Source organism: Protomyctophum parallelum (genome assembly GCF_964188405.1).
Source record: "Protomyctophum parallelum genome assembly, chromosome: 1".
Taxonomy (NCBI): Eukaryota; Metazoa; Chordata; class Actinopteri; order Myctophiformes; family Myctophidae; genus Protomyctophum; species Protomyctophum parallelum.
The window spans coordinates 98,897,469-98,924,788 of record NC_139697.1 but is presented as its reverse complement, the minus strand read 5'-3'; the positions used below and the strand labels follow the sequence as shown (position 1 = coordinate 98,924,788).

The 27,320-nt window shown below is 44.2% G+C and overlaps 3 protein-coding genes across 5 annotated transcripts; all 3 read left to right on the top strand.

Moving 5' to 3' along the window:
• Positions 1–2,868: 2,868 nt before the first annotated feature.
• LOC310855868 (E3 ubiquitin-protein ligase TRIM35-like) lies at positions 2,869–4,248 on the top strand (the record flags this gene model as incomplete). Its single annotated transcript, XM_083761036.1, has 1 exon — positions 2,869–4,248. The coding sequence occupies one exon, from the start codon at positions 2,869–2,871 to the stop codon at positions 4,246–4,248; it is 1,380 nt and encodes a 459-aa protein (XP_083617162.1).
• Positions 4,249–9,530: 5,282 nt separating this feature from the next.
• LOC310860643 (E3 ubiquitin-protein ligase TRIM39-like) lies at positions 9,531–11,253 on the top strand (the record flags this gene model as incomplete). The annotated part of the gene is made up of 1 exon (XM_083767705.1): positions 9,531–11,253. One exon carries the CDS (start codon positions 9,531–9,533, stop codon positions 10,929–10,931), a length of 1,401 nt encoding a protein of 466 aa, XP_083623831.1. The 3' UTR covers positions 10,932–11,253.
• Positions 11,254–20,203: 8,950 nt separating this feature from the next.
• On the top strand, positions 20,204–21,856 carry LOC310859110 (cytosolic Fe-S cluster assembly factor narfl-like; the record flags this gene model as incomplete). Of its 3 annotated transcripts, none has more annotated exons than XM_083765493.1 (2): positions 20,204–21,118; positions 21,308–21,856. In XM_083765493.1, the coding sequence occupies 2 exons, from the start codon at positions 20,204–20,206 to the stop codon at positions 21,854–21,856; spliced, it is 1,464 nt and encodes a 487-aa protein (XP_083621619.1). The 3 variants fall into 3 exon arrangements, with proteins under 3 accessions (XP_083621619.1, XP_083621618.1, XP_083621617.1); XM_083765492.1 differs by having other exon boundaries at positions 21,299–21,856; XM_083765491.1 differs by having other exon boundaries at positions 21,293–21,856.
• Positions 21,857–27,320: the final 5,464 nt, after the last annotated feature.

Here is a 27,320-nt window from a genome sequence, read left to right as displayed (position 1 = left end):
ATTCCTTTGACCAAAGTCAGCATCGTCGCTGACTTTGGCAAAGGGCACATAAAGGGGCGGGGCTGAGCCCTCACTGACTTACCGATTTCAAATGGGACATCCCTCAAGCCCTCGCAGACTTCACGTGAACGCGCAGCTAAGTCAGTGAGGGCTCATTGAGTCAGCAAGGGAGTGGATTGGGATTGGGCCTTAGAGTATAACTCTATGCTTGCAGTCCACTAAGAGAGTGGGCGGGGTCTTTGGGCTGGATCCAGGCGGATAACAAAATGCATAGTTTCTATGTAGTTTCTGTTCAGCATAGATAGGCCTACTGTATAATTTGTCTAACAGGGATTAGAGAAACAGGTTTCAACTGACTCATTGTTAAGGCAGGATGGATGTTTGTTTATTGTTTATAAGGATCCCCATTAGCTTTTGCCTTGACAACAGCTAGTCTTCCTGGGGTCCGACACAGACAAACATTTAACATTTAACAAAGGCAATACTTACAATTGTTTACAAACACTAACTCAAAATAAAACATAGTGAAATAAAATATAACATAAGAAATAAAAAACATAGGAGAAATAAAAAACAAAGAAAAACATAGCAAAAAATCACTTTCAACACATTATACATTTGAATTATTATTTTCCCAGGGTTACTGCAGTATGGTTTACATAAGGTGTTCTTTTAACTTGATTTTAAAGATGAATTTTGTATTTGTATTGGTTATACACTTTGGTAGTGCATTCCAACCTATTACTGCTCTATAGATAATAGAAGATTTAAGAATATTTGTTCTTGGTTTAGGTGCCACCAAAACACCCGAACTGGCTTGTCTAGTCATATGGTTATGTTCGTCTCTTACATGTGCTACCTGTTCAAATAAATACTGTGGTTTTTTGTCCATTAATACATTTCTTAAAAACGTAAGAATACGTGAATGTAATCTATTCTATTCTGAACAGTAAGCCATGATAGATTTCTGTGCATTTCTATGGTGGTTGTGGAAGTTGTGGAAGTTGATTAAGTGAAAAACAACTTGTGTCACCTGCCTTGCATTGTACGGTATAGGTACTAGGCTATACTTAAACATATACAGTATATGTTTATTGTTTTTACATCTGCATTCTGACATATTTCTTCATGTTTATCTAATTTAATTCCATCTTGTGTGTGGTAGAAAACACAACCCCAATGCATTGTGCCCCCTGGCCTAGAAGAACAGCTTGTTTGTCAGGTCTGGCACCTGGAACATTACCAGTCTCTGAACACTTCACCCAAAATGGTAAATGGTGCATTTATATATATAGCGCCTTTATCCAAGGCGCTTTACAGAGATTGTGCATTACATTCACCCATTCACACACACATTCATACGCCGATGGCAGCGGAAACCATGCAAGGCACCAACTAGCACATCGGGAGCAATTAGGGGTTCAGTGTCTTGCTCAAGGACACTTCGACATTAACTCTGGGGGAGCCTGGGATCGAACTGGCAACCTTACGGTTACCATCCAGGCACTCTACCCCTGAGCCACCGCCGCCGCCCTGCCCCCAACTAGTAAAAAAAGAAAAACAGAACCAATTCAATCCAAATGCTTTCAGGTGGTCTCATACTGGGGTGTGCAATGATATGATTGGTCAGATCTCTGATTGTATGGCAACACCAGGTGCCCAGGTGGGCAGAAATTAAACATGAGCTGGTCTGGGTGTGTTGGCATAGACAGGTGAGTGTGTCCCAGCCAGGGATGGGATGGCATCTGGCCCAGGGGTGATGAACGGGAGCCCATTTTGGTGTTAGCATCATGTTATGCTTTAGCTATTGAAAAATAGCAGATCTACAAGCTCATAGCGCACCACCGAGTGGCGCGCTACGAGCTTGTAGGTCTGCTATTTTTTTAAACTCAGGATTCAGAAGACATTTTTAGAATCTGATCTCAGGTCAAAATGGGTTAAAGAACCACCGTTTTTCTGTGCGTTAGAATCTGGTCTCGGGTCAGAATGGGTTCTAAATGAAAATGTCCCCGTGGTGGTCCCGCTATAGGTGGGCAGCACGCTGGGGGCCGGGGTGTACGTGCTGTCGGGGGAGGTGGCCCGGCTGGTGTCGGGGCCCAGCATCATCGTGTCCTTCCTGATAGCCGCCGTGTTCGCCTGTGCTACGCCGACAGCCGACAGGGACATTTGATGACCTCATAGGCAGCGTGATGGCCACCTCCCTGAGCAGAGATGCTGCCATGGACCTACCAGGACTGGCTCCGTACCCAGACTTCACCGCAGCTGGACTCATAATGCTGCTGGCAGGCAAGTGCCTGCAGCATGTATATATATATATATTGTTTTAATTATACTATATAATTATATTATACGGAATGTGATGATTTTACACACACACACACACACACACACACACACACACACACACACACCACGCGCACACACACACACACACACTTTGTATTGTATCATTCAAACAATTCAATGTGTGTGTGTGTGTGTGTGTGTGTGTGTGTGTGTGTGTGTGTGTGTGCGCGCGCACACAGTACACCTGCATGTGTGGGTGTGCACACTTTACAACAGGTCTGTACAGGCAGCTCCACCTCTTGCCTGACTCATAGTGAGACAGACGATCAGATTCACATTCAGATCAAACACACAACGACGTCCAGTGAGGAAGGACAGACTGTCTTTCCAAAAGCTACAGGAGTTAATACTGACCCAGACCACTGGAACCTGCTGCTGACTCTGTCTGTCAACTGAATGGACTTTAACAAGAAACAGGACTCAAAGTGAAAGTAAACTTCAGGGAACATTCTGGAAGAGGGAGTGTTACCACGACTGACTGGCAGAGTTCCTTGTTGACTGCGTGAGCGAGTGTTCGTTAAAATGGCTTCCAAGTCGTCTCTCTCTGAAGAGGACTATTCCTGTCCTGTGTGCTGTGACATCTTTAAAGATCCCGTTGTGCTGTCCTGTAGCCACAGCTTCTGTAAAGCCTGTCTGCAGGACTGGTGGCGAGAGAAGACAATAAAGGAGTGTCCAGTTTGTAAGGAAATATCTTTGACGGATCGTCCACCTCGTAACCTGGCTCTGAAGAACCTGTGTGAGGCCTTCACACAGGAGAGACATCAGAGAACGTCAGCAGGCTCTGAGGATCTCTGCAGTCTGCATGCTGAGAAACTCAAACTGTTCTGTCTGGAATGCCAACAGCCAGTGTGTCTTGTGTGTCGAGATTCTGAAAAACACACCGGCCACAGAATCAGGCCCGTCGATGAAGCTGCTCTGGATCACAAGGAGGAGGTCCAGAAATCACTGAAGCCTTTACAGGACAAACTGAAGGTCTTTAATAAAACTAAAACAAACTACGATCAAACAGCAGAACACATTACGTTCCAGACTCGGCACACAGAGACGCAGATGAAGGAACAGTTTAAGAAGCTTCATCAGTTTCTACATGATGAAGAGGAGGCCAGGATCACCGCACTGAGGGAGGAAGAGCAGCAGAAGAGTCAGATGATGAAGGAGAAGATGGAGGGTCTGAACAGAGACATATCAACCATTTCACACACGATCAGAGCCATAGAGGAGGAGCTGAGAGCTGAACACATCTCATTCCTGCAGAACTACAAGACCACGATGGAGAGAGTCCAGCTCACACTGCAGGACCCACAGCCGGTCTCAGGAGCACTGATAGACGTGGCCAAACACCTGGGCAACCTGGCCTTCAGAGTCTGGGACAAGATGAAGGACATTGTCTCCTACACTCCTGTCATTCTGGACCCCAACACTGCCCATCCAGAATACACCCTGTCTGATGATCTGACCAGCGTGACACGGGGAGAGATACAGAAGCTCCCTGACAATCCAGAGAGATTTGACCAGGATGTCTTTGTCCTTGGTTCTGAGGGCTTTAACTCAGGGAGTCACAGCTGGGATGTTGAGGTTGGAGACAATACACTCTGGAATGTAGGTGTGTTAGCAGAGTCCTTTCAGAGGAAGGGAGACACACGGGGTCCAGACTGGAGAATATGGTTACATAAAGGTAAATACACAGCAGCCTCCTCAGGGTCATCCACTGTTCTCTCATTGAAGCAGAAACCTCAGAGGATCAGAGTCCAGCTGGACTGGAATGAAGGAAAGCTGTCATTCTGTGATCCTGATACTAACACACACATACACACCTTCACACACAGGTTCACTGACACACTCTTTCCATGCATTGTCACTGGTCCTGGTCGTCCTCTGAAGATCTTACCTAGATCTGTCTAACTCTGGACATGATGATGATGATGATGATCATAAATGATAGATAGCGTGTTGATAAAAAATGCTTTTTATTTTCTACAAATTAAACATCAATAGTGGTAATAATGTTAACATTTATAACCTGATATTGATGAGGACAGTGGCAAAAGTTTTGTGTGAGTATTATGTTATGCTTTAGCTATTGAAAAATAGCAGATCTACAAGCTCATAGCGCGCCACCGAGTGGCGCGCTATGAGCTTGTAGGTCTGCTATTTAAAAATAAATCAAAGAACAACCGACATAGAAACATAGCTTTTTCAGAAACAGAAAACTGTCAGGATGTATAGAAGACATTTTTAGAATCTGATCTCAGGTCAGAATGGGTTAATCGGTTAAAAACCAATAAGTCATAAGTTGTTTTGGATAAGACATGTGAATGTGTGTGAATGTGAATCCCTAGACTCCTGTCTGATACTGTGTGTGTGGGGGGGGGGGGGGGGGGGGGGGGGCTTTCACGCATATGCATGCTCGTGCATGCACCAGGCCCGTGCACACACACACACACACACACACACACACACACGTGAAATGTTTGGGGATTTTTGCAGTCTTCTTCTGTGTTATATTTGCCTTTTTCTTTCTGGCCTATTCGCGGCTGCCTATACTACGTTACAATATACAACTATAATCATACTGTGGTGGCTGCTCATGATTGTGTGTTGGCCACACAATGTTTGAATTCCCCTGGCATAGAGAGGAAACACTGGTGTATTTGATGGTTTATTTTTTTATTTTAATTTTATATAATATTTTGCATGTGTGTTTATTTGTATGTCTTGTTCTGATTAATTGAAAATGGAGGACCCATATGTAAACACGTCTTAGTTGTTTGTTATATACTCTTAGTAGATTTTGTATTGCCGTGTACTTCCTTGAACTGTACCCATTCTGCTAACTGTACAAAATAAAAATGTCAATCAATATATCAATGAGAACGTTGGCTAAATGCCTAAAATTAAATTGTTAAAGAAACTATAGTCCCAAGAACATGTTTGTAAAGGATATTCTCTGACTTTGTTTTCCTGGTGTTTGTGTTTGTGTCCAAATGGACCCTTACAGGTCCATTTGGTTTCATTTTACGATCTATAAGGGCCCAGATCTATAAGGGCCCAGATCTATAAGGGCCCAGATCTATAAGGGCCCATTTGGTTAGCAACTCTCCATCATTCAGCTGCAGGGCCCACTGGTGGTTCCCGGACCACTGGTTGAACGCCACTGGCCTAACCCTATCTACTACCCCAAGCCATCCCAAACTATAACAAAGTGTGTTGGAATTGAGTGGGCGGGAACCCCTTTTGGTGTTTTAAGCATTATGTTATACTTTAGCTATTGAAAAATAGCAGACCTACAAGCTCATTCGATGCACTCGATGCTGCACTGTGAGCTATTTTTGAGAAATCGTGAAAATGTGGTGCAAATCTTCAGGAATTCCGTTTTGGGCAGACAAGATGTGTTAATTGTCGATTTGTTGTCAACCTGCGCACAATCGTAACACTAAAGGTTTTCAAAGAGATATACCTGCCAGACAGTATAGGATACAGAGATATACCTGCCAGACAGTAGGATACAAAGAGATATACCAGCCAGACAGTAGGATACAAAGAGATATACCTGCCAGACAGTAGGATACAAAGAGATATACCTGCCAGACAGTAGGATACAAAGAGATATGCCAGACAGTAGGATACAAAGAGATATACCAGCCAGACAGTAGGATACAAAGAGATATACCTGCCAGACAGTAGGATACAAAGAGATATGCCAGACAGTAGGATACAAAGAGATATACCTGCCAGACAGTCCTTGTCTCTCTCCTTGTCTCTCTCTCTCTCTCTCTCTGTCTGTCTCTCTGTCTATGTCTCTCTCTCTCTCTGTCTCTCTCTCTCTCTCTCTCTCTCTCTCTCTCTCTCTCTCTCTCTCAGGGACATCCAGTGTACTGTATAATTTGTCTAACAGGGATTAGAGAAACAGGTTTCAACTGACTCATTGTTAAGGCAGGATGGATGTTTGTTTATTGTTTATAAGGATCCCCATTAGCTTTTGCCTTGACAACAGCTAGTCTTCCTGGGGTCCGACACAGACAAACATTTAACATTTAACAAAGGCAATACTTACAATTGTTTACAAACGCTAACTCAAAATAAAACATAGTGAAATAAAATATAAAATAAGAAATAAAAAACATAGGAGAAATAAAAAACAAAGAAAAACATAGCAAAAAATCACTTTCAACACATTATACATTTGAATTATTATTTTCCCAGTGTTACTGCAGTATGGTTTACATAAGGTGTTCTTTTAACTTGATTTTAAAGATGAATTTTGTATTTGTATTGGTTATACACTTTGGTAGTGCATTCCAACCTATTACTGCTCTATAGATAATAGAAGATTTAAGAATATTTGTTCTTGGTTTAGGTGCCACCAAAACACCCGAACTGGCTTGTCTAGTCATATGGTTATGTTCGTCTCTTACATGTGCTACCTGTTCAAATAAATACTGTGGTTTTTTGTCCATTAATACATTTCTGAAAAACGTAAGAATAAGTGAATGTAATCTATTCTATTCTGAACAGTAAGCCATGATAGATTTCTGTGCATTCCTATGGTGGTTGTGGAAATTGTGGAAGTTGATTAAGTGAAAAACAACTTGTGTCACCTGCCTTGCATTGTACGGTAGGTACTAGCTCTACTTAAACAGTATATGTTTATTGTTTTTACATCTGCATTCTGACATATTTCTTCATGTTTATCTAATTAGGCCTAGTTTCACTGAGGTTAAGGTCAGGAATAAGGTTAGGTTAACGCCTAGTTTTACTGAGGTTAAGGTCAGGAATAAGGTTAGGTTTAGGCCTAGTTTTACTGAGGTTAAGGTCAGGAATAAGGTTAGGTTTAGGCCTAGTTTTACTGAGGTTAAGGTCAGGAATAAGGTTAGGTTTAGGCCTAGTTTTACTGAGGTTAAGGTCAGGGATAAGGTTAGGTTTACGCCTAGTTTTACTGAGGTTAAGGTCAGGAATAAGGTTAGGTTTAGGCCTAGTTTTACTGAGGTTAAGGTCAGGAATAAGGTTAGGTTTAGGCCTAGTTTTACTGAGGTTAAGGTCAGGAATAAGGTCAGGTTTAGGCCTAGTTTTACTGAGGTTAAGGTCAGGAATAAGGTCAGGTTTAGGCCTAGTTTTACTGAGGTTAAGGTCAGGGATAAGGTTAGGTTTACGCCTAGTTTTACTGAGGTTAAGGTCAGGAATAAGGTCAGGTTTAGGCCTAGTTTTACTGAGGTTAAGGTCAGGAATAAGGTTAGGTTTACGCCTAGTTTCACTGAGGATGAAGTCAGGAATAAGGTTAGGTTTAGGCCTAGTTTTACTGAGGTTAAGGTCAGGAATAAGGTTAGGTTTAGGCCTAGTTTTACTGAGGTTAAGGTCAGGAATAAGGTTAGGTTTACGCCTTGTTTTACTGAGGTTAAGGTCAGGAATAAGGTTAGGTTTAGGCCTTGTTTTACTGAGGTTAAGGTCAGGAATAAGGTTAGGTTTAGGCCTTGTTTCACTGAGGTTAAGGTCAGGAATAAGGTTAGGTTTAGGCCTTGTTTTACTGAGGTTAAGGTCAGGAATAAGGTTAGGTTTAGACCTTGTTTCACTGAGGTTAAGGTCAGGAATAAGGTTAGGTTTAGGCCTTGTTTTACTGAGGCTGCGTTTAGGAATACGTGCTGGTGACCGTTCTAAGGTCGCGAGTGTGTTTTGGGACGAGTGTGCTTGTATTCATAGCTATAGGGAGAAGAACCTTTTCTGCTGTCCAAGGTAATATGTCTGTCTCTCTCTCTCTCTCTCTTTCTCTCTCTCTGTGTGTGTCTCTGTCTCTCTCTCTCTCTCTCTCTTTCTCTCTCTCTCTCTGTGTCTCTGTCTCTCTCTCTCTCTGTGTCTCTCTCTCTCTCTGTGTCTCTGTCTCTCTCTCTCTCTCTCTCTGTCTCTCTGTCTCTCTCTCTCTCTCTGTCTCTCTGTCTCTCTCTCTGTCTGTCTGTCTCTCTCTCTCTCTCTGTGTGTCTCTCTCTCTCTCTCTCTCTCTCTCTCTCTCTCTCTCTCTCTCTCTCTCTCTCTCTCTCTCTCTCTCAGGGACATCCAGTGTAGCCAGGGCGTGGACAGGCACATTTGATGACCTCATAGGCAGCGTGATGGCCACCTCCCTGGGCAGAGATGCTGCCATGGACCTACCAGGACTGGCTCCGTACCCAGACTTCACCGCAGCTGGACTCATAATGCTGCTGGCAGGCAAGTGCCTGCAGCATGTATATATATATATATTATACTATATAATTATATTATACGGAATGTGATGATTTTACACACACACACACACACACACACACACACACACACACACACACACACACACACACACACACACACACACACACACACACACACACACACACACACACACACACACACACACACACACACACACACACACACACACACTCCTCTCTCTCTCTCCCTCTCTTGATTAGGCAATTCATCCCCTGCAGCAGTGTCTGATCTCTCACTCACACACACACACACACACACACACACACACACACACACACACACACACACACACACACACACACACACACACACACACACACACACACACACAGAGTGCTGTTAAAGGGTTAATGTGAGGCGTACGGTTTGTTGTAAAGCACTTTGAACAGTCAAAGTTCACTCTGACACCATAAGAACACAACCTTTTCATTCTGCTACCTTTATTGTCTGTACTAAATATAATAAATATAAAAAGACTGTCCTTTCTCATTCAAACAATTCAATGTGTGGAGTATACGGTGTGTGTGTGTGTGTGTGTGTGTGTGTGTGTGTGTGTGTGTGTGTGTGTGTGTGTGTGTGTGTGTGTGTGTGTGTGCGTGCGCACAGTACACCTGCATGTGTGGGTGTGTGCACTTCACAACAGGTCTGTCAAAGGCAGCTCCACCTCTTGCCTGACTCATAGTGAGACAGACGATCAGATTCACATTCAGATCAAACACACAACGACGTCCAGTGAGGAAGGACAGACTGTCTTTCCAAAAGCTACAGGAGTTAATACTGACCCAGACCACTGGAACCTGCTGCTGACTCTGTCTGTCAACTGAATGGACTTTAACAAGAAACGGGACTCAAAGTGAAAGTAAACTTCAGGGAACATTCTTGAAGAGGGAGTGTTACCACGACTGACTGGCAGAGTTCCTTGTTGACTGCGTGAGCGAGTGTTCGTTAAAATGGCTTCCAAGTCGTCTCTCTCGGAAGAGGACTTTTCCTGTCCTGTGTGCTGTGACATCTTTAAAGATCCCGTTGTGCTGTCCTGTAGCCACAGCTTCTGTAAAGCCTGTCTGCAGGACTGGTGGCGAGAGAAGACAATAAAGGAGTGTCCAGTTTGTAAGGAAATATCTTTGACGGATCGTCCACCTCGTAACCTGGCTCTGAAGAACCTGTGTGAGGCCTTCACACAGGAGAGACATCAGAGAACGTCAGCAGGCTCTGAGGATCTCTGCAGTCTGCATGCTGAGAAACTCAAACTGTTCTGTGTGGAATGTCAACAGCCAGTGTGTCTTGTGTGTCGAGATTCTAAAAAACACACCGGCCACAGAATCAGGCCCGTCGATGAAGCTGCTCTGGATCACAAGGAGGAGGTCCAGAAATCACTGAAGCCTTTACAGGACAAACTGAAGGTCTTTAATAAAACTAAAACAAACTACGATCAAACAGCAGAACACATTACGTTCCAGACTCGGCACACAGAGACGCAGATGAAGGAACAGTTTAAGAAGCTTCATCAGTTTCTACATGATGAAGAGGAGGCCAGGATCACCGCACTGAGGGAGGAAGAGCAGCAGAAGAGTCAGATGATGAAGGAGAAGATGGAGGGTCTGAACAGAGACATATCAACCATTTCACACACGATCAGAGCCATAGAGGAGGAGCTGAGAGCTGAACACATCTCATTCCTGCAGAACTACAAGACCACGATGGAGAGAGTCCAGCTCACACTGCAGGACCCACAGCCGGTCTCAGGAGCACTGATAGACGTGGCCAAACACCTGGGGAACCTGGCCTTCAGAGTCTGGGACAAGATGAAGGACATTGTCTCCTACACTCCGGTCATTCTGGACCCCAACACTGCCCATCCAGAATACACCCTGTCTGATGATCTGACCAGCGTGACATGGGGAGAGATACAGAAGCTCCCTGACAATCCAGAGAGATTTGACGTGCTTCCCTTTGTCCTTGGTTCTGAGGGCTTTAACTCAGGGAGTCACAGCTGGGATGTTGAGGTTGGAGACAATACACTCTGGAATGTAGGTGTGTTTGCAGAGTCCTACCAGAGGAAGGGACTCACACGGGGTCAACGGTGGACAATATACTTACATGAAGGTAAATACAGAGCATCCTCCTCAGGGTCATACACTGTTCTCTCAGTGAAGCAGAAACCTCAGAGGATCAGAGTCCAACTGGACTGGAATGAAAGGAAGCTGTCATTCTGTGATCCTGATACTAACACACACATACACACCTTCACACACAGGTTCACTGACACACTCTTTCCATGCATTTACACTGGTCCTGGTGGTCCTCTGAAGATCTTACCTAGATCTGTCTGGACAACTCTGGACAATGAATAGACGACGACGATGATGATAAATGATAGATAGAACGAACGAACGTCTTGATCAAAAACGCTTTTTATTTTCTACACATTAAACAACAGTAGTGGTAATAATGTTAACATTAAGAACCTGATATTGATGATCAAAGTGGCAGTAGTTGTTGGTATAATATTGGTGGTTTATTAACCCATTAACGGCCTGAGGCAAATGTCTACTAAATCAGTAGTTCTCACACTTTAACCCATTTAGGCCTGACGTCGAAATAAAAATAAGTCTTCTAAAAGAATATATATATATATTCAAAGATTTGTGCCACATTTTCACAATTTAAAAAGAAATAGCAGACCTACAAGCTTGAGCTATGAGCTTGTAGGTCTGCTATTTTTCAATAGCTAAATTATAACATAATATTTACAACAACAAAAGGGGTTCCCGCCTAAAATGGGTTAAAGAGTTATTTTGTAATACCGGTATTCATAAACATGTACAAAGCTTGCAGTGTGGCACAAAGTGAAGTCACGTGCTGTGAGCTTGTAGATCTGCTATTTTTGATTTAAACCAATAGTAATACGTTGTTTTGGATAAGAAATGTGAATGTGTGTGAATGTGAATCCCTAGACTCCTTCAAAACCGCTCTCAAAAAGCACTTACGGGGCGGCTGCAATACGAAACTGGCCCCTGGAAATGTTCAAGTCCCTCCTCCCTAATTTCTTTCCTATAATGTACACATTTTCCCTTATTTTCTAACCGTGTACAGCCAGGAGGCTGATAGTTTGGGGGGGACAGTAGACAGACAGGAAAGGGGGAGAGAGACACGCGGCAAAGGCACGTCGGGCTCGGGAGTCGAACCTGCGGCACGCCGTCCGGCTGGCTTGGCAGCCTAGGTGCCCAGACGGTTGAGCTAACCTTCAGGCTGGCTTGGCAGCCTAGGTGCCCAGACGGTTGAGCTAACCGTCAGGCTGGCTTGGCAGCCTAGGTGCCCAGACGGTTGAGCTAACCGTCCGGCTGGCTTGGCAGCCTAGGTGCCCAGACGGTTGAGCTAACCGTCAGGCTGGCTTGGCAGCCTAGGTGCCCAGACGGTTGAGCTAACCGTCAGGCTGACGTGGCAGCCTAGGTGCCCAGACGGTTGAGCTAACCGTCCGGGCCGTTATTTACCTTTTTTGTCCTCTTCACGACCTCCTATACTAGGCTACTAAACTCTTACTGTGGTGGCTGTCATGATTGTGCGGTGGTCCGCCATACAATAATGCATATAGTTGAAACACTGGTGTATATGATGGGTTTTTGTTTGTTTTGTTTATTTTGCATAGAAGTGTTTATTTGTATGTCTTGTTCTGATGAATTGAAAATGGAGGACTCTTATGTAAACAAGTCTTAGTGATTTTTTCTGGTTTTATCCTCTTTTACCCTTCAGATTAGAAAAAGATTAATTTCACAGCTGCTACTACCCATAATAGACTATGCGGATGTCATATATCAGAACACCACCGATACAAACCTCTTAAAGCTCCATCTGATTGGAATGACCTACCAAGTCCACTCAGATCAATCACTTCCCTCAACGTATTTAAGGAATCAATTCTCATACACCTTCTAACGCCGTGCTCATGCTTCTAAATTAACGTACTCTTCTTGGCAGTTGTCCTTGTTTTCCATAAATATAACATACCGACCGATCTGTATGTACCTTCATATGTGTTCCCTGCTGGCTCGATGCTGCTGTTCATTATTATCACATTATGCATGCTGGTATTGCTTGTTTGCTTTCGTTTAGTTTTTTTGCCTAATAACATGGTCTTATTGTGCAAAGGGTATATATTTTCCCCCATATGAACTCTGCTATTTAGGGTTGAAACAGTGGGGTGGGAGCTGTCTTTGGGAGAGCTTTTGTTTTGTCTTGTTTTGTTTTGTCCTTTCTGTGTGTATGGTTGTACTGTTGTATTGCTTTGTGAACTGTATTGTACAATGTATCTGTGCTGAGGACCCCCTCTAAAATGAGATGCGACATCTCAAGGGGCTTATCCTTTCAATAAAGGTATATATATATCTTAGTAGATTTTGTATTGACCTGTACTTCCTTGAACTGTTCTACAAACTGTTTATACACTTTTCAAAATCAATCAATCAGAACGTTGGCTAAACGCCTGAAATTAAATTGTTAAAGAAACTAGTTCCAAGTTTGTAAACTGGATATTCTCTGACTTTGTTTTCCTGCCGTTTGTGTTCAGGATTGATTCATTAAAGATGGTCTCTCTTACCCAGACTCCTCTCTCTCTCCTCGCGCCGTTCTTTGGCTAAACGCATCCTGTCATCTGTCTTCATGTAGCCTTCCACGTCTGAAAGATACAGAAAAAAAACCACAAACACAAACCTATCATTCTTTACAGACATTTATTTTGTATATTATTTCCTCATACCTAAACCAATACTGCGGCAGTATAACCAAAATTGTAACTCAGCTTGCTTAACTTAACCCATTCTGACCTGAGATCAGATTCATACGAGGTTTCCACTGGACACACACTGGTCTGATTAACCCATTCTGACCTGAGATCAGATTCTATAAAAATGTCAGTCGTACTTCGATTTTTCAAAAATAGCAGACCTACGAGCGCGTATCGCGCCACTCGGTGGCGCGATATGAGCTTGTAGATCTGCTATTTTTATACATATATATATATATATATGTATATTTTATACATTTTTATACATTTTTATACCCTATCTACTACCCCGAGCCATCTGGTGGTCCCTGGACCACTGGTTGAACGCCACTGGCCTAACCCTATCTACTACCCCGAGCCATCTGGTGGTCCCTGGACCACTGGTTGAACGCCACTGGCCTAACCCTATCTACTACCCCGAGCCATCCCAAACTATAACAAAGTGTGTTGGAATTGAGTGGGCGGGAACCCCTTTTGGTGTTTTAAGCATTATGTTATACTTTAGCTATTGAAAAATAGCAGACCTACAAGCTCATTCGATGCACTCGATGCTGCACTATGAGCTATTTTTGAGAAATCGTGAAAATGTGGTGCAAATCTTCAGGAATTACGTTTTGGGCAGACAAGATGTGTTAATTGTCGATTTGTTGTCAACCTGCGCACAATCGTAACACTAAAGGTTTTCAAAGAGATGATGAGATGATGAGATATACTTTATTGTCCCACAAGGGGAAGTTTGTCTTGGGCAAAAGTAAATTAGTACATACACCAGAGCTTTTTAAAACAGACAGACAATACAAAAAAGACAATACACAGTAGCAGCAAAGTACAAGTCACAAGAGTATCACAAAAGAAGTGCAAGTTGCAATAAGAGAAGGTATATAATATAAAAAAGTGTATTCACAGTTTATAGTACACAATCACAGTAAAGTGCAATAAATAACTGATGAAGGTCAAGAAGTCCCTTCCCCACTAAGAACTATGAACTATGTGGCGGTTGTTTAGTAGAACAATTGAAGTGGGAACAAAAGAAAGTTTGAAGCGGTTGCTCTTGCAACGACACGCTCTGTAGCGTCTACCAGAGGGTAACAGCTCATACTCTGAAGAAGTGAAGATAATATATGTGAAGGATCAGACAACACTCCAGACTGAGCACCGTTTTCTCAAAGATTGTCTGAAGAGATGGAGAATCTTTCCTACCAATTACCTTCATGGCTGTTTTTTCCATTTTAGCTATTCTAGATTTGAGCTGGACAGAGAGTGTCCCAAACCAAGCTGACATGCCATATCTAATAATGCTACCTAGCACTGCATCATAGAAGGTTGACATGACTCCCTTGCTCACACCAAAGAGCCTGAGCCTGCGGAGAAAGTGCAAGCGTTGTGCCAATTTGTCTTTAAAGTTATTGATCTCATTGATATAACCCACCGGGTGTTCAACACCCCTCAACAGGCTGACTATTACAGTGTCATCAGAAAATTTCAAGATGAAATTGTTTGGCTGACTGCTTCTGCAGTCATTTGTGTAAGCGGTGAAAAGAAATGGTGAACTCACCCCCCCTTGTGGCACACCTGTGCTACACAATTTAGAGCTTGAGAGTACTGAGTTCACGTTTACCTGTTGAGATCTGTTTGTTAACATGGAGTGGAACCATCTAGTGATGAATGGATTTACATCCATGTTATTTAGCTTTTTGACAAGTAACAGAGGGCTTACAGTATCAAAAGCAGAACTGAAGTCTGCAAAAAGGACACAAGCATACGCCTTTGGCTTGCTAATTGCTTGCTTGCTAATTAAATGGGTTATACTGACTACAGCATCCTCCGTGCTGCGCCCAGCCCTGTAAGCGAATTGTAAAGGATCCATGAAGGAAGCCACCTGAGACTTAAGTGAGTTCACGATAATTCTCTCAAAACATTTCATAACCCCACAAGTTAAAGCAATAGGTCTGTAATCTTTGTTCACAGAGGGACAAGATACTTTGGGAACAGGAATTATTAGTGACTTTTTCCAGATATCAGGAACCATGTGTTTGTCTACAGACTGCTGGAAAATAGGGCACCAGGCAGCTGTAAGCTCTTCAGAGCACTTTTTTAACAACAAGGCAGGCAAACCATCAGGCCCCGTTGATGTTTTTGTTGCATACCCTGCTAAAGACACTCTGGACCTGTTTAGGATCAATGAGAAGTCGATCAGAAGCATTACACATGATAGAATCAATATTAAAGTCCACAGACTCCTGCTCTGAGGAGTCAGTGTCATGACGGAGGAAAAAGTCATTCAATTCATTGGCTTTTGCTAGTTCATCCAGTGTAGCAATGGGATGTCGGTTAGTGTTCATGTTCGTTATTTTTTTCATATGATCCCATAGACCCTTAGTGTTCATAGTGCTGACACTTTCCTCTAGTGCAGCTCGGTGGTTTCTTTTGGCCTGGGACAGCATCCGATTTAGCTCCCTTTGGGCCGCAGCCATGCCCCCCCTGTCCCCATTTTTAAAAGCCACTTTCTTGGTGATGTAGGGCTTGTTGTTAGGGAAGTGGCGAATGGACTTTTTTGGGACGACATTGTCCACACAGAAGTTAATGTAATCCGTTACAGTCTCTGTAGCCTCGTTCAGTTCAAGATCATGAAAAATGCTCCAGTCTGTGCATAGGAAGCAGCCCTTAAGAGCCTCCACACTGTCCTCTGACCACTGTATCACAGTGTTTTGGACAGGCTTACTGGACTTTAACACAGATTTGTAAGTGGGCATGAGCTGGACAGTCGAGTGATCCGAGTTGGCAAGAGGAGGGAGAACCTTGGCTCTGTACGCATTTTTTATGTTGCCATAACATTTGTCTAGCACATTTTTATTCCTTGTACCACATTTGACGTACTGGTGAAACCCAGGTAAAACTGGCTCCAGTCTACAGTGGTTTAGGTCCCCCAGTACGAAGATCGGGGCTCCAGGCGTACGTTGCATTTGTGCGTGTACACAGTCTGCTAGTCTGTTTGCAGCTCTAGCTGCATTAGCGCTAGGCGGTACATAAGCTACACAAATAATAATATTATAATATATAATATAATATATATTGCCAATATTGCACGTTGCTCAAGATGATTGAAGGCAGCGGAGGTTTGTTTCCTCTTCTGCGGACGCGTTGCCTGACGCCACCTTTCCTACCCCTCTTCCTCCGTCTGGCTCCCCCGGCAGGGCTGCTGATGACGGCCTCAGGGAGGTTTGTTGGCGGTGTATTCCCTTTCAACCGAAGGGCGAGCAGGGCCTCTCTCGTGTAGGCACGGAGCACTGCCGTGTTTGTGGGAAGTGTTGTTTCAAACCCACTTGTGTACAGGAGTTCCCCAAATACCAAGAACAACACAAGCAGCGTCCACAGTGCTGCCATGGCTCCAGAATAGTAGTAAATAGTAAATAGTAGTTCCCAGGCTCACAACAATGTTACTGGAAGAGAGACAGCGCCAGCTTTCGTTGCTTCCCAGAGAGAAAAGCCCTGTGTTTCTCTTTACTGCTTGTACAATAATGCAAGGACATACAACGATAAAAACAGTAAAAACAATTAAAAAGCGCTTAATGTAGCAGCAGCACTAGAGCCCGGGTCGCCACTGAGCAGCGCCACCGGAAGCTGTGGATATACCTGCCAGACAGTAGGATACAAAGAGATATACCTGCCAGACAGTAGGATACAAAGAGATATACCAGCCAGACAGTAGGATACAAAGAGATATACCTGCCAGACAGTAGGATACAAAGAGATATACCTGCCAGACAGTAGGATACAAAGAGATATACCTGCCAGACAGTAGGATACAGAGATATACCTGCCAGACAGTAGGATACAGAGATATACCTGCCAGACAGTAGGATACAGAGATATACCTGCCAGACACCAGGACACAAAGGCTGAAAGGCATGCATTTACATTCCAATTGGTGATTGAGAGTCGTGCTCTACCGCAACGGCAAATCAGCTGTCCACTAATAGTTATCAGGTCTTGTTTTTGTCCTCTTTTTTTCTCATTGTATGGATTTTGGCCAGAAATGGATTTGGACAGGCCTGCCCTCGCCTTATTAGATAGTAGATACGCCCCATATCTGTATGGTATGTCTGAAAACCGTCCAATCACAGCACTTCTTTCCTTCCGTGTGACGTAGACCTTTGATCGTGTGTATATATAAGCTCGGCTAAACGGCACTCTCAATCATACTACCTAAGAGTCGACTCCCGAGGGATTCAAACCCGTCCAGAAGATGATATTCATTGAGTTAATGTTCGCCATCGGTTTCGTCGTGCTGGCTGTGACATATTGCCTGTGGAAGAAGATCGAAGGGCAGATCTGCGCCCTCCAGGAGAAGCTGGAGACGATGGAGTCCATGCTGTCCGGGGCGGTGTCCATGGTCTCCGAGAGACACGAGGGCGTGCAGCGAGAGGTGGTGCAACGGGAGAGCGTGCAGCGAGACAACGAGAGCAGGCCCGCCGTGCCCGCCGTGCCCAGCGCCATGCCCAGCGTCTACAGTAGAAGCGCTGCGGAGTCTCCCAGCAGCCAGTCGTCTCCCAGCAGCCAGTCGTCTCCTCCCAACCCATCTCCCGACCGCGACGTTATCGCCCGGGATCCTATTAATCCGTTGACACTATTAACGGGATCCGTTAATAGTGTCCAGTCGGTCCAGTCGACTGGACGGTCCAGTCGACGGTCCAGTCGCCGCCTCGGCTCCGCGTAACGTAGGCAGGAGACTCGTTTTGAGACGTCGATACGCTCGGCTTTTCCTTTAACGTTTTCTTTTTTCTAGGCCTCACCAAGGCACGAACGGTGGAGACCACTGTTTACAGCATTGCTCCGTATAGCAGCTAGTCTATAAAGAGAGGCTGTCACTGTCACACTCTTTCGTGTGTGTGTGTGTGTGTGTGTGTGTGTGTGTGTGTGTGTGTGTGTGTGTGTGTGTACAGGCCAACTTAATACCCTTCTCTATTTTAGATTGTTTTAAGTATTTAACTTTAATAATGTTATAATGGATCGTGACCAAGTTTGAAGATCACTGATGTCATAGCGGTATATCGTATGTCAGGAATCATTACGACAATGAATAACAAAAGCTCATGCATGCACCTTCATTTTTTGTGTGTTTCCGCGTGTGTTTTTTTTGTGATTCTTTTGCATCGACAGCCAGCCAATAGCCAGAGGCATTAAGAGGGTCTCTATATCTAGAACCCAGTGTGAGATTAGATGGATTGTTGAGGTGCAGATCGAGCAACACCTACCATCAGTTCCCAGACAGTACTTACACTTCTCAGCACGTCTTAGTTACTCAACTGCTGTCTGGGACACATTAGATTAGGTTAGAAGAAGGCCAAAGGTCATTGTGACCTCGGTCACGTCTGTCTCAAATGGAGTTATACAGATTTGGAACCCAGTGAGTCCTTGGAGAATCACTGGTTCTAGTGCTCCACCGCCTTTAAAAAACAAGCTCTCTGTGGACACTTTTTTTTCTGGAGATGAATCTCACAAATTAACTGCTCCAATATGATTGCGTTAAACGACGTCAAACAATGTTACTTTGCCACTCGATTTGCCATTCACTTTATGCATGCGCATACCCTCTATACAGTGTTTTGTCCGTGACATGAGCGCCCCCTTCAGAGATACTTCCGGGTCCTACTTTTGTGTCGCTTTTGGGTCCACATAGAGTTATACTGTGACGCTCCGTCGGACTAAATCTGAGACGAAAACAACCACGAAAGTCTCATTTTACCGCTTTCCTCGCAACAACAAAGCTGCTGCTCTCCCAAATCTGGCTGTGACAGGCCGTCTGCCCCATGCGGAATACTATTGCCATTTTATTTCATTGTGTCAACTAAATCCTCATTAATTGCAAACTAGATTCAACATACTCAAGCCTGCACACATTCTAAATATGCCCCCGAAATATTGTACTGAGAAAATGGACTGTTACCACCTTCAATAATAATGATAATAATAGTCTTTATTGTCTCCACATTATATATTTTTTTTTGTCATGGACACTTAGTAGTACAAAACATTAATAATTCTACTCGAGTTGGAAGCATTAAGACCAATTTTAACCCTCAATGGCTTCCTTTCTGAAAAATAACGTCATTGTAAAAACATTCACGCGTTTAGATATTCTATTTACAATGAGATGCGGACGGGAGCTGGTGCCACTTGGACCCGGACGTAACGTAGCACTACAAAATGACGTCGGACTTAAATACTGAATTGAAGTAACTCCAAACATTTTGGCGAGAGACGGCGAGATTTGGGTGGAAACCTCATATTTCCAAAAACTGTTATAATAGCAAAAGTAGCAGATCTACAAGCTAACGCTCCTCAAAAGCGCCATACATAATTTACAGAATTTCCTGTAGAACTATAGAAACTATATTCAAACAGAATGCAACATGAAATCTTAACTCAAAACACATCATATACTTTGAGTTATTCTCTAATGTCTGTGCATGCTTGTTGAAATGCATGCATTTATTGGCGTTATTGGTCTGGTTCTCAAGCCAGTTGGGTCAGGAGTTGAATTCTAAATGCGTCTACTAGATACAAATCAACTTGGGAGAGGCATTCTCCCAAGCTGATTGGCTTGCCCATATATGGAGAACCTGCAAAATCTTCCAACTCGCCCGATTGTGTCACTGCACCAATATAAGTGTACGCAACAGCGTTCTACAAGGTTGGCACTGCAGAGATGGGCCAGGTGCCTCAACCAGTCAGACGGTCGGGATCGTTTCTGATTTGAATGGTTTTCATCAGACTGTTAATATATTTCACTAAAACGAGGCGGTGAACCACATTGCAAAACTAATGTCTCGAGTAACCAACATGGCTTCCCACTTCAGCAGCGCGCTGCAACTGACCGACCTCGACGATTTCATCGCCCCCTCCCAGGACTGCGTCAAACCCGTCAAACTGGAGCGGAAACCGCCGAGCAGGTCCGCCGCGGCCAGGATCCAGCTAGAGGACGGCGGCGGCTACTTCCAGGTGGAGTGGGACGGCACGAGGCGGAAGCTGGAGAAGGCAAAGATCACGCTGAACGACTGCCTGGCGTGCAGCGGCTGCGTCACGTCCGCCGAGAGCGTCCTCGTCGCCCAGCAGAGCCACACGGAGCTCCTCAAAGTGCTGCTCAACAACAACAGGCCGGCCGGCGCCGCAGATCAGACGAAGGTGGTGGTGGTGTCTCTGTCGCCTCAGTCCATGGCCTCCCTGGCCGCTCACTACGGCCTGAGCAGCGGCGAGACGGGCCGCAGGCTGGCCTCCTTCCTCCGAGGCCTGGGCGTCCACCACGTGTTCGACACGGGCCTCGGCAGGACGCTCAGCCTGCTGGAGAGCCAGAGGGAGTTCGTACGGCGCTTCCGGGCCAAGGACGATGACAAAGGCTCCCTGCCCATGCTGACGTCCGCCTGCCCCGGTTGGGTCTGCTACGCCGAGAAGACCCACGGCGGCTTCGTCCTGCCGTACATCAGCTCCACGCGCTCCCCGCAGCAGATGACGGGCTCGCTGGTCAAGGGCTACTTCGCGGCGCGGCGGGGGCTGAGCCCCGGCGGCGTCTACCACGTGGCGGTGATGCCCTGCTACGACAAGAAGCTGGAGGCCGCCAGGCCCGACTTCTACCTGGAGGAAGGGGACACCCGCGAGGTGGACTGCGTCATCACCTCGGGCGAGGTTCTGACGCTGCTGCGGGAGAAGGGAACGTCTCTCGTCGACGTGGAGCCGGCGCCGCTCGACGAGATATTCGCCGTCGGGGAGAAGGACTCGCTGAGCCACGCGGGGAGTAGTTCGGGAGGCGGGGAGGAGGAGGAGGAGAAGGGGGACTTTGTGAGTCATGTGGGGAGCAGTTTGGGGGGCAGGGAGGAGGAGGAGGAGAAGGGGGACTTTGTGAGTCATGTGGGGAGCAGTTTGGGGGGCGGGGAGGAGGAGGAGAAGCAGGGCTCGCTGAGCCTCGCGGGGAGCAGCTCGGGGGGCTACCTCCACCACGTCTTCACCCACGCCGCCAAGCGGCTGTTTGGAGTGGAGGTCGGCGAGGAGGGTCTCGCGTACCAGACGAGGAAAAACAGAGACTTCCAGGAGGTGACCCTGGAGAAGGACGGCGAGGTGGTGCTGCGCTTCGCGGCCGCCTACGGCTTCCGGAACATCCAGAACGTGGTCCTGAAGCTGAAGCGGGGCACGTCGCCGTACCACTTTGTGGAGGTCATGGCGTGCCCGTCGGGCTGCGTGAACGGCGGCGGGCAGGTGAGGCCGCCGCCGCCGTCGTCGCCCGATCGTCGGGCGAAGGACGGCAAGGACCTCCTGATCCAGGAGGTGGAGCGGCTGTACCGGGCGGAGCGCCCCCTGGTGCTGCCGGAGGAGGACGCGCGCGCGGCCGAGCTCTACCGCTCGTGGCTCGGCGGTGTCGGGGAGGAGAAGGCCCGAGCGCTGCTGCACACCCGCTACCGCGCCGTGGAGAAGATGAGCACCGTGCTCAATATTAAGTGGTAAGTGGACACACCCGCTACCGCGCCGTGGAGAAGATGAGCACCGTGCTCAATATTAAGTGGTAAGTGGACACACCCGCTACCACGCTGTGGAGAAGATGAGCGGCAAGGACGGAGGAGTTCTCCGTTCTATCAATTAGTAACGCCCAGCTCAGGACGGAGATTTATTTATATCAAAACCAGCTTTCCAGGTTTGTGTGAACACAAACATTTGCTTGTGATTGACCGATCACCCCATATAGCGATGATGATTTGATTGGCTGAGCAAAGTACATATTGAAGACAAAAGTGAGGCCAGAAAAGTGAGAACGCAAATTGCCCCTCACTTCACACGGGTGATGTTTAAGGGGCGCTAGGCCCTTCTATAAGCTCCTTCCCTTTTCATTGCCATTAACAATGAAAAGGGAATTAAGGTCAAATGTCGGCTAAATATGACATAAGTTAAACATCAAAACATTAAACGCCATTGACATTGAAGGTAAAATGTACGTCATTATGTAAACGAGCAAATCAGCTAACCATAGGCAACAGGCATTCTGATTGGCCAGTATGATATGATGCATGATTATGTATGATGATAAGAGCTGATAATTCCGCTAAATATGACGTAGATTAAACATCAAAACATTAAACGCCATCGGCATTGAAGGGAATATTAAACGAGCCAAATTGGCTAACCAATCACGTTGGCCAATAAGGGACCACCTTATGTAGCAATGTCAAATGTCCGCTAACATAAATTGATGTACGATGACAAGAACGCCCCTCACTTCACACGGGTGTGATTTTTTTATAATCTAGAGTTGCAACGCCAGCCATTGACAGCCCATACATCCAAACAGAAAGTTCCATACATCCAAACAGAAAGTTCCATACATCAAAACAGAAAGTACCATACATCCAAACAGAAAGTACCATACATCCATACATCCAAACAGAAAGTACCATACATCCATACATCCAAACAGAAAGTACCATACATCCATACATCCAAACAGAAAGTACCATACATCCATACATCCAAACAGAAAGTACCATACATCCATACAGAAAGTACCATACATCCATACATCCATACAGAAAGTACCATACATCCATACATCCAAACAGAAAGTACCATACATCCATACATCCATACAGAAAGTACCATACATCCATACATCCATACAGAAAGTACCATACATCCATACATCCAAACAGAAAGTACCATACATCCATACATCAAAACAGAAAGTACCATACATCCATACATCCAAACAGAAAGTACCATACATCCAAACAGAAAGTACCATACATCCAAACAGAAAGTACCATACATCCAAACAGAAAGTACCATACATCCATACATCCAAACAGAAAGTTCCATACATCCAAACAGAAAGTTCCATACATCCATACATCCAAACAGAAAGTTCCATACATCCAAACAGAAAGTACCATACATCCAAACAGAAAGTACCATACATCCAAACAGAAAGTTCCATACATCCATACATCCAAACAGAAAGTTCCATACATCCAAACAGAAAGTTCCATACATCCAAACAGAAAGTACCATACATCCAAACAGAAAGTTCCATACATCCATACATCCAAACGGAAAATTCCATACATCCAAACAGAAAGTTCCATACATCCAAACAGAAAGTACCATACATCCAAACAGAAAGTACCATACATCCAAACAGAAAGTTCCATACATCCATACATCCAAACGGAAAATTCCATACATCCAAACAGAAAGTACCATACATCCATACATCCAAACAGAAAGTTCCATACATCCAAACAGAAAGTTCCATACATCCATACATCCAAACGGAAAATTCCATACATCCAAACAGAAAGTACCATACATCCAAACAGAAAGTTCCATACATCCATACATCCAAACAGAAAATTCCATACATCCAAACAGAAAATTCCATACATCCAAACAGAAAGTTCCATACATCCAAACAGAAAGTTCCATACATCCATATACATCCAAACGGAAAATTCCTATGTGATTGTATTAATTAAACAACCACCTCCAATTAATCCTCTTTCACTCTGGAACGTGTTTGTTTCATAACAATGAACTACTTTCTGTGTCAAGAATCATGTCAGTAAAATGACAGTATCATGGCACTGTGGCAGTATCATCTACTTATCACAACACACATTAACAAAATAACACAATCTATTTACAAATGCATCATTTAGCCTCATTTGCTTTTTAACTATAACTAGACCTGTACGTGCCCGTCGGCCACCGGCCTACTTGAGAGCAATGCAACTTGGGAATCTAATAATACCCGCTGTCAACTTGTCATAGCACCCGTTTTAACTGTCTGTCTGTCTGTGTCCCACATGGAGCAGTCTGCCTGTGTGTGAAGAGTGCAAACTGACTGTGAAAAGTGGAGCGGTTAAGTAATCAATTTGCAGGTGTGGGGTTGCCATGGCATCTGCCTGTGTGTGAAGACTGAAGAGGGCAAACATTCCGGACCATCGCTTTACTTACCGTCATCCAACAGGCACCAACCAGTGGTAGAGCTCACAGCTTACACTGTCCACATCCGCATCCCAATGCACACCACTGTTTCTCATTGTCCAAACTGGACACTATAGCCTACTTGAAGTTTCATGTGAAACCGGTTGGATCTTTATACTGCAGGGAGAGAGTTCATGATGAACTGAAATTAATTTACAAAGTACAATCCCAACATGATCATACCGTAGTGAAATGTGTCAAGAGTCTGAAATCTTACGACTTGCTCATCTTCAATTTTATTGTCACATGACAGCTTTACAGGAGTAAAAATGTGGGTGAAATTGAATAATTCTTTGGTAAAAGCTCTCTTTGCATTTTTCAGTAAAGGGAAGAAGCAAAGAGTGAAAGAAAGAACAAGAAAAACAGGTCAGTTATTCCAGATATCGTTAGCCTCATAGGATAAATGCCTAAGTCATTTTTTGGCGAAATTGAGATTTCTGCCTACAGGTGCTCTCCTGGGGCTGCTGCATCGTCCTGGATTAGCGCCTATGTCCTCAGCCAATCACAAAGCTCACTATCTTCAAAAATGATGATCTGCCTAAGTCACTTGTGTGATTTGAGCATTTTTACGTAGCCGCCTAACTCACTTTGTGTGACTTGGGCATTTTTACATTGCATACACAGCAAACAACAGTTACTCTAATAGACCCCCAGGTGTTTAGTATGGAGTTAACATTACTCTAATAGACCCCCAGGTGTTTAGTATGGAGTTAACATTACTCTAACAGACCCCCAGGTGTTTAGTATGGAGTTAACATTACTCTAATAGACCCCCAGGTGTTTAGTATGGAGTTAACATTACTCTAATAGACCCCCAGGTGTTTAGTATGGAGTTAACATTACTCTAATAGACCCCCAGGTGTTCTGTATGGAGTTAACATTACTCTAACAGACCCCCAGGTGTTTAGTATGGAGTTAACATTACTCTAACAGACCCCCAGGTGTTTAGTATGGAGTTAACATTACTCTAATAGACCCCCAGGTGTTTAGTATGGAGTTAACATTACTCTAATAGACCCCCAGGTGTTTAGTATGGAGTTAACATTACTCTAATAGACCCCCAGGTGTTTAGTATGGAGTTAACATCACTCTAATAGACCCCCAGGTGTTTAGTATGGAGTTAACATTACTCTAATAGACCCCCAGGTGTTTAGTATGGAGTTAACATTACTCTAATAGACCCCCAGGTGTTTAGTATGGAGTTAACATTACTCTAATAGACCCCCAGGTGTTTAGTATGGAGTTAACATTACTCTAATAGACCCCCAGGTGTTTAGTATGGAGTTAACATCACTCTAATAGACCCCCAGGTGTTTAGTATGGAGTTAACATTACTCTAATAGACCCCCAGGTGTTTAGTATGGAGTTAACATTACTCGAATAGACCCACAGGTGTTTAGTATGGAGTTAACATTACTCTAATAGACCCCCAGGTGTTTAGTATTGAGTTAACATTACTCTAATAGACCCCCAGGTGTTTAGTATGGAGTTAACATTACTCTAATAGACCCCCAGGTGTTCTGTATGGAGTTAACATTACTCTAATAGACCCCCAGGTGTTTAGTATGGAGTTAACATTACTCTAACAGACCCCCAGGTGTTTAGTATGGAGTTAACATTACTCTAATAGACCCCCAGGTGTTTAGTATGGAGTTAACATTACTCTAATAGACCCCCAGGTGTTTAGTATGGAGTTAACATTACTCTAATAGACCCCCAGGTGTTTAGTATGGAGTTAACATTACTCTAATAGACCCCCAGGTGTTTAGTATGGAGTTAACATCACTCTAATAGACCCCCAGGTGTTTAGTATGGAGTTAACATTACTCTAATAGACCCCCAGGTGTTTAGTATGGAGTTAACATTACTCTAATAGACCCCCAGGTGTTTAGTATGGAGTTAACATTACTCTAATAGACCCCCAGGTGTTTAGTATGGAGTTAACATCACTCTAATAGACCCCCAGGTGTTTATTATGGAGTTAACATTACTCTAATAGACCCCCAGGTGTTTAGTATGGAGTTAACATTACTCTAATAGACCCCCAGGTGTTTAGTATGGAGTTAACATTACTCTAATAGACCCCCAGGTGTTTAGTATGGAGTTAACGTCACTCTAATAGACCCACAGGTGTTTAGTATGGAGTTAACATTTCTTTAATAGACCCCCAGGTGTTTAGTATGGAGTTAACATTACTCTAATAGACCCCCAGGTGTTTAGTATGGAGTTAACATTACTCTAATAGACCCCCAGGTGTTTAGTATGGAGTTAACATTACTCTAATAGACCCCCAGGTGTTTAGTATGGAGTTAACATTACTCTAATAGACCCCCAGGTGTTTAGTATGGAGTTAACATTACTCTAATAGACCCCCAGGTGTTTAGTATGGAGTTAACATCACTCTAATAGACCCCCAGGTGTTTAGTATGGAGTTAACATTACTCTAATAGACCCCCAGGTGTTTAGTATGGAGTTAACATCACTCTAATAGACCCCCAGGTGTTTAGTATGGAGTTAACATTACTCTAATAGACCCCCAGGTGTTTAGTATGGAGTTAACATCACTCTAATAGACCCCCAGGTGTTTAGTAGACATGTATTAAAAAATGCCTAAGTCACAGATTATTTTCTTGAAAATGGCCTAAGTCACTTTTTTTTGTTATGGAATGACTCTCATGTTTATCTTTTTGTAAAAAACATTTTGTTAACCCCTCAGGAAGCCATTCTAAAAATCTGCATTAAAAACTCTTACATACTTGCGAGAAAATGTGTTTTTTCTTATTATCCGAAAATCATAAAAAATGACTTAGGCATTTATCCTATGAGGCTAACGATATGAGTAAAATAATATATGAGTAAAATAATATATACTGTAGTATACCTACAAATGGTACACAGTTAGACGAAATTACAATGGAGCGAGGAAGTTAAAATA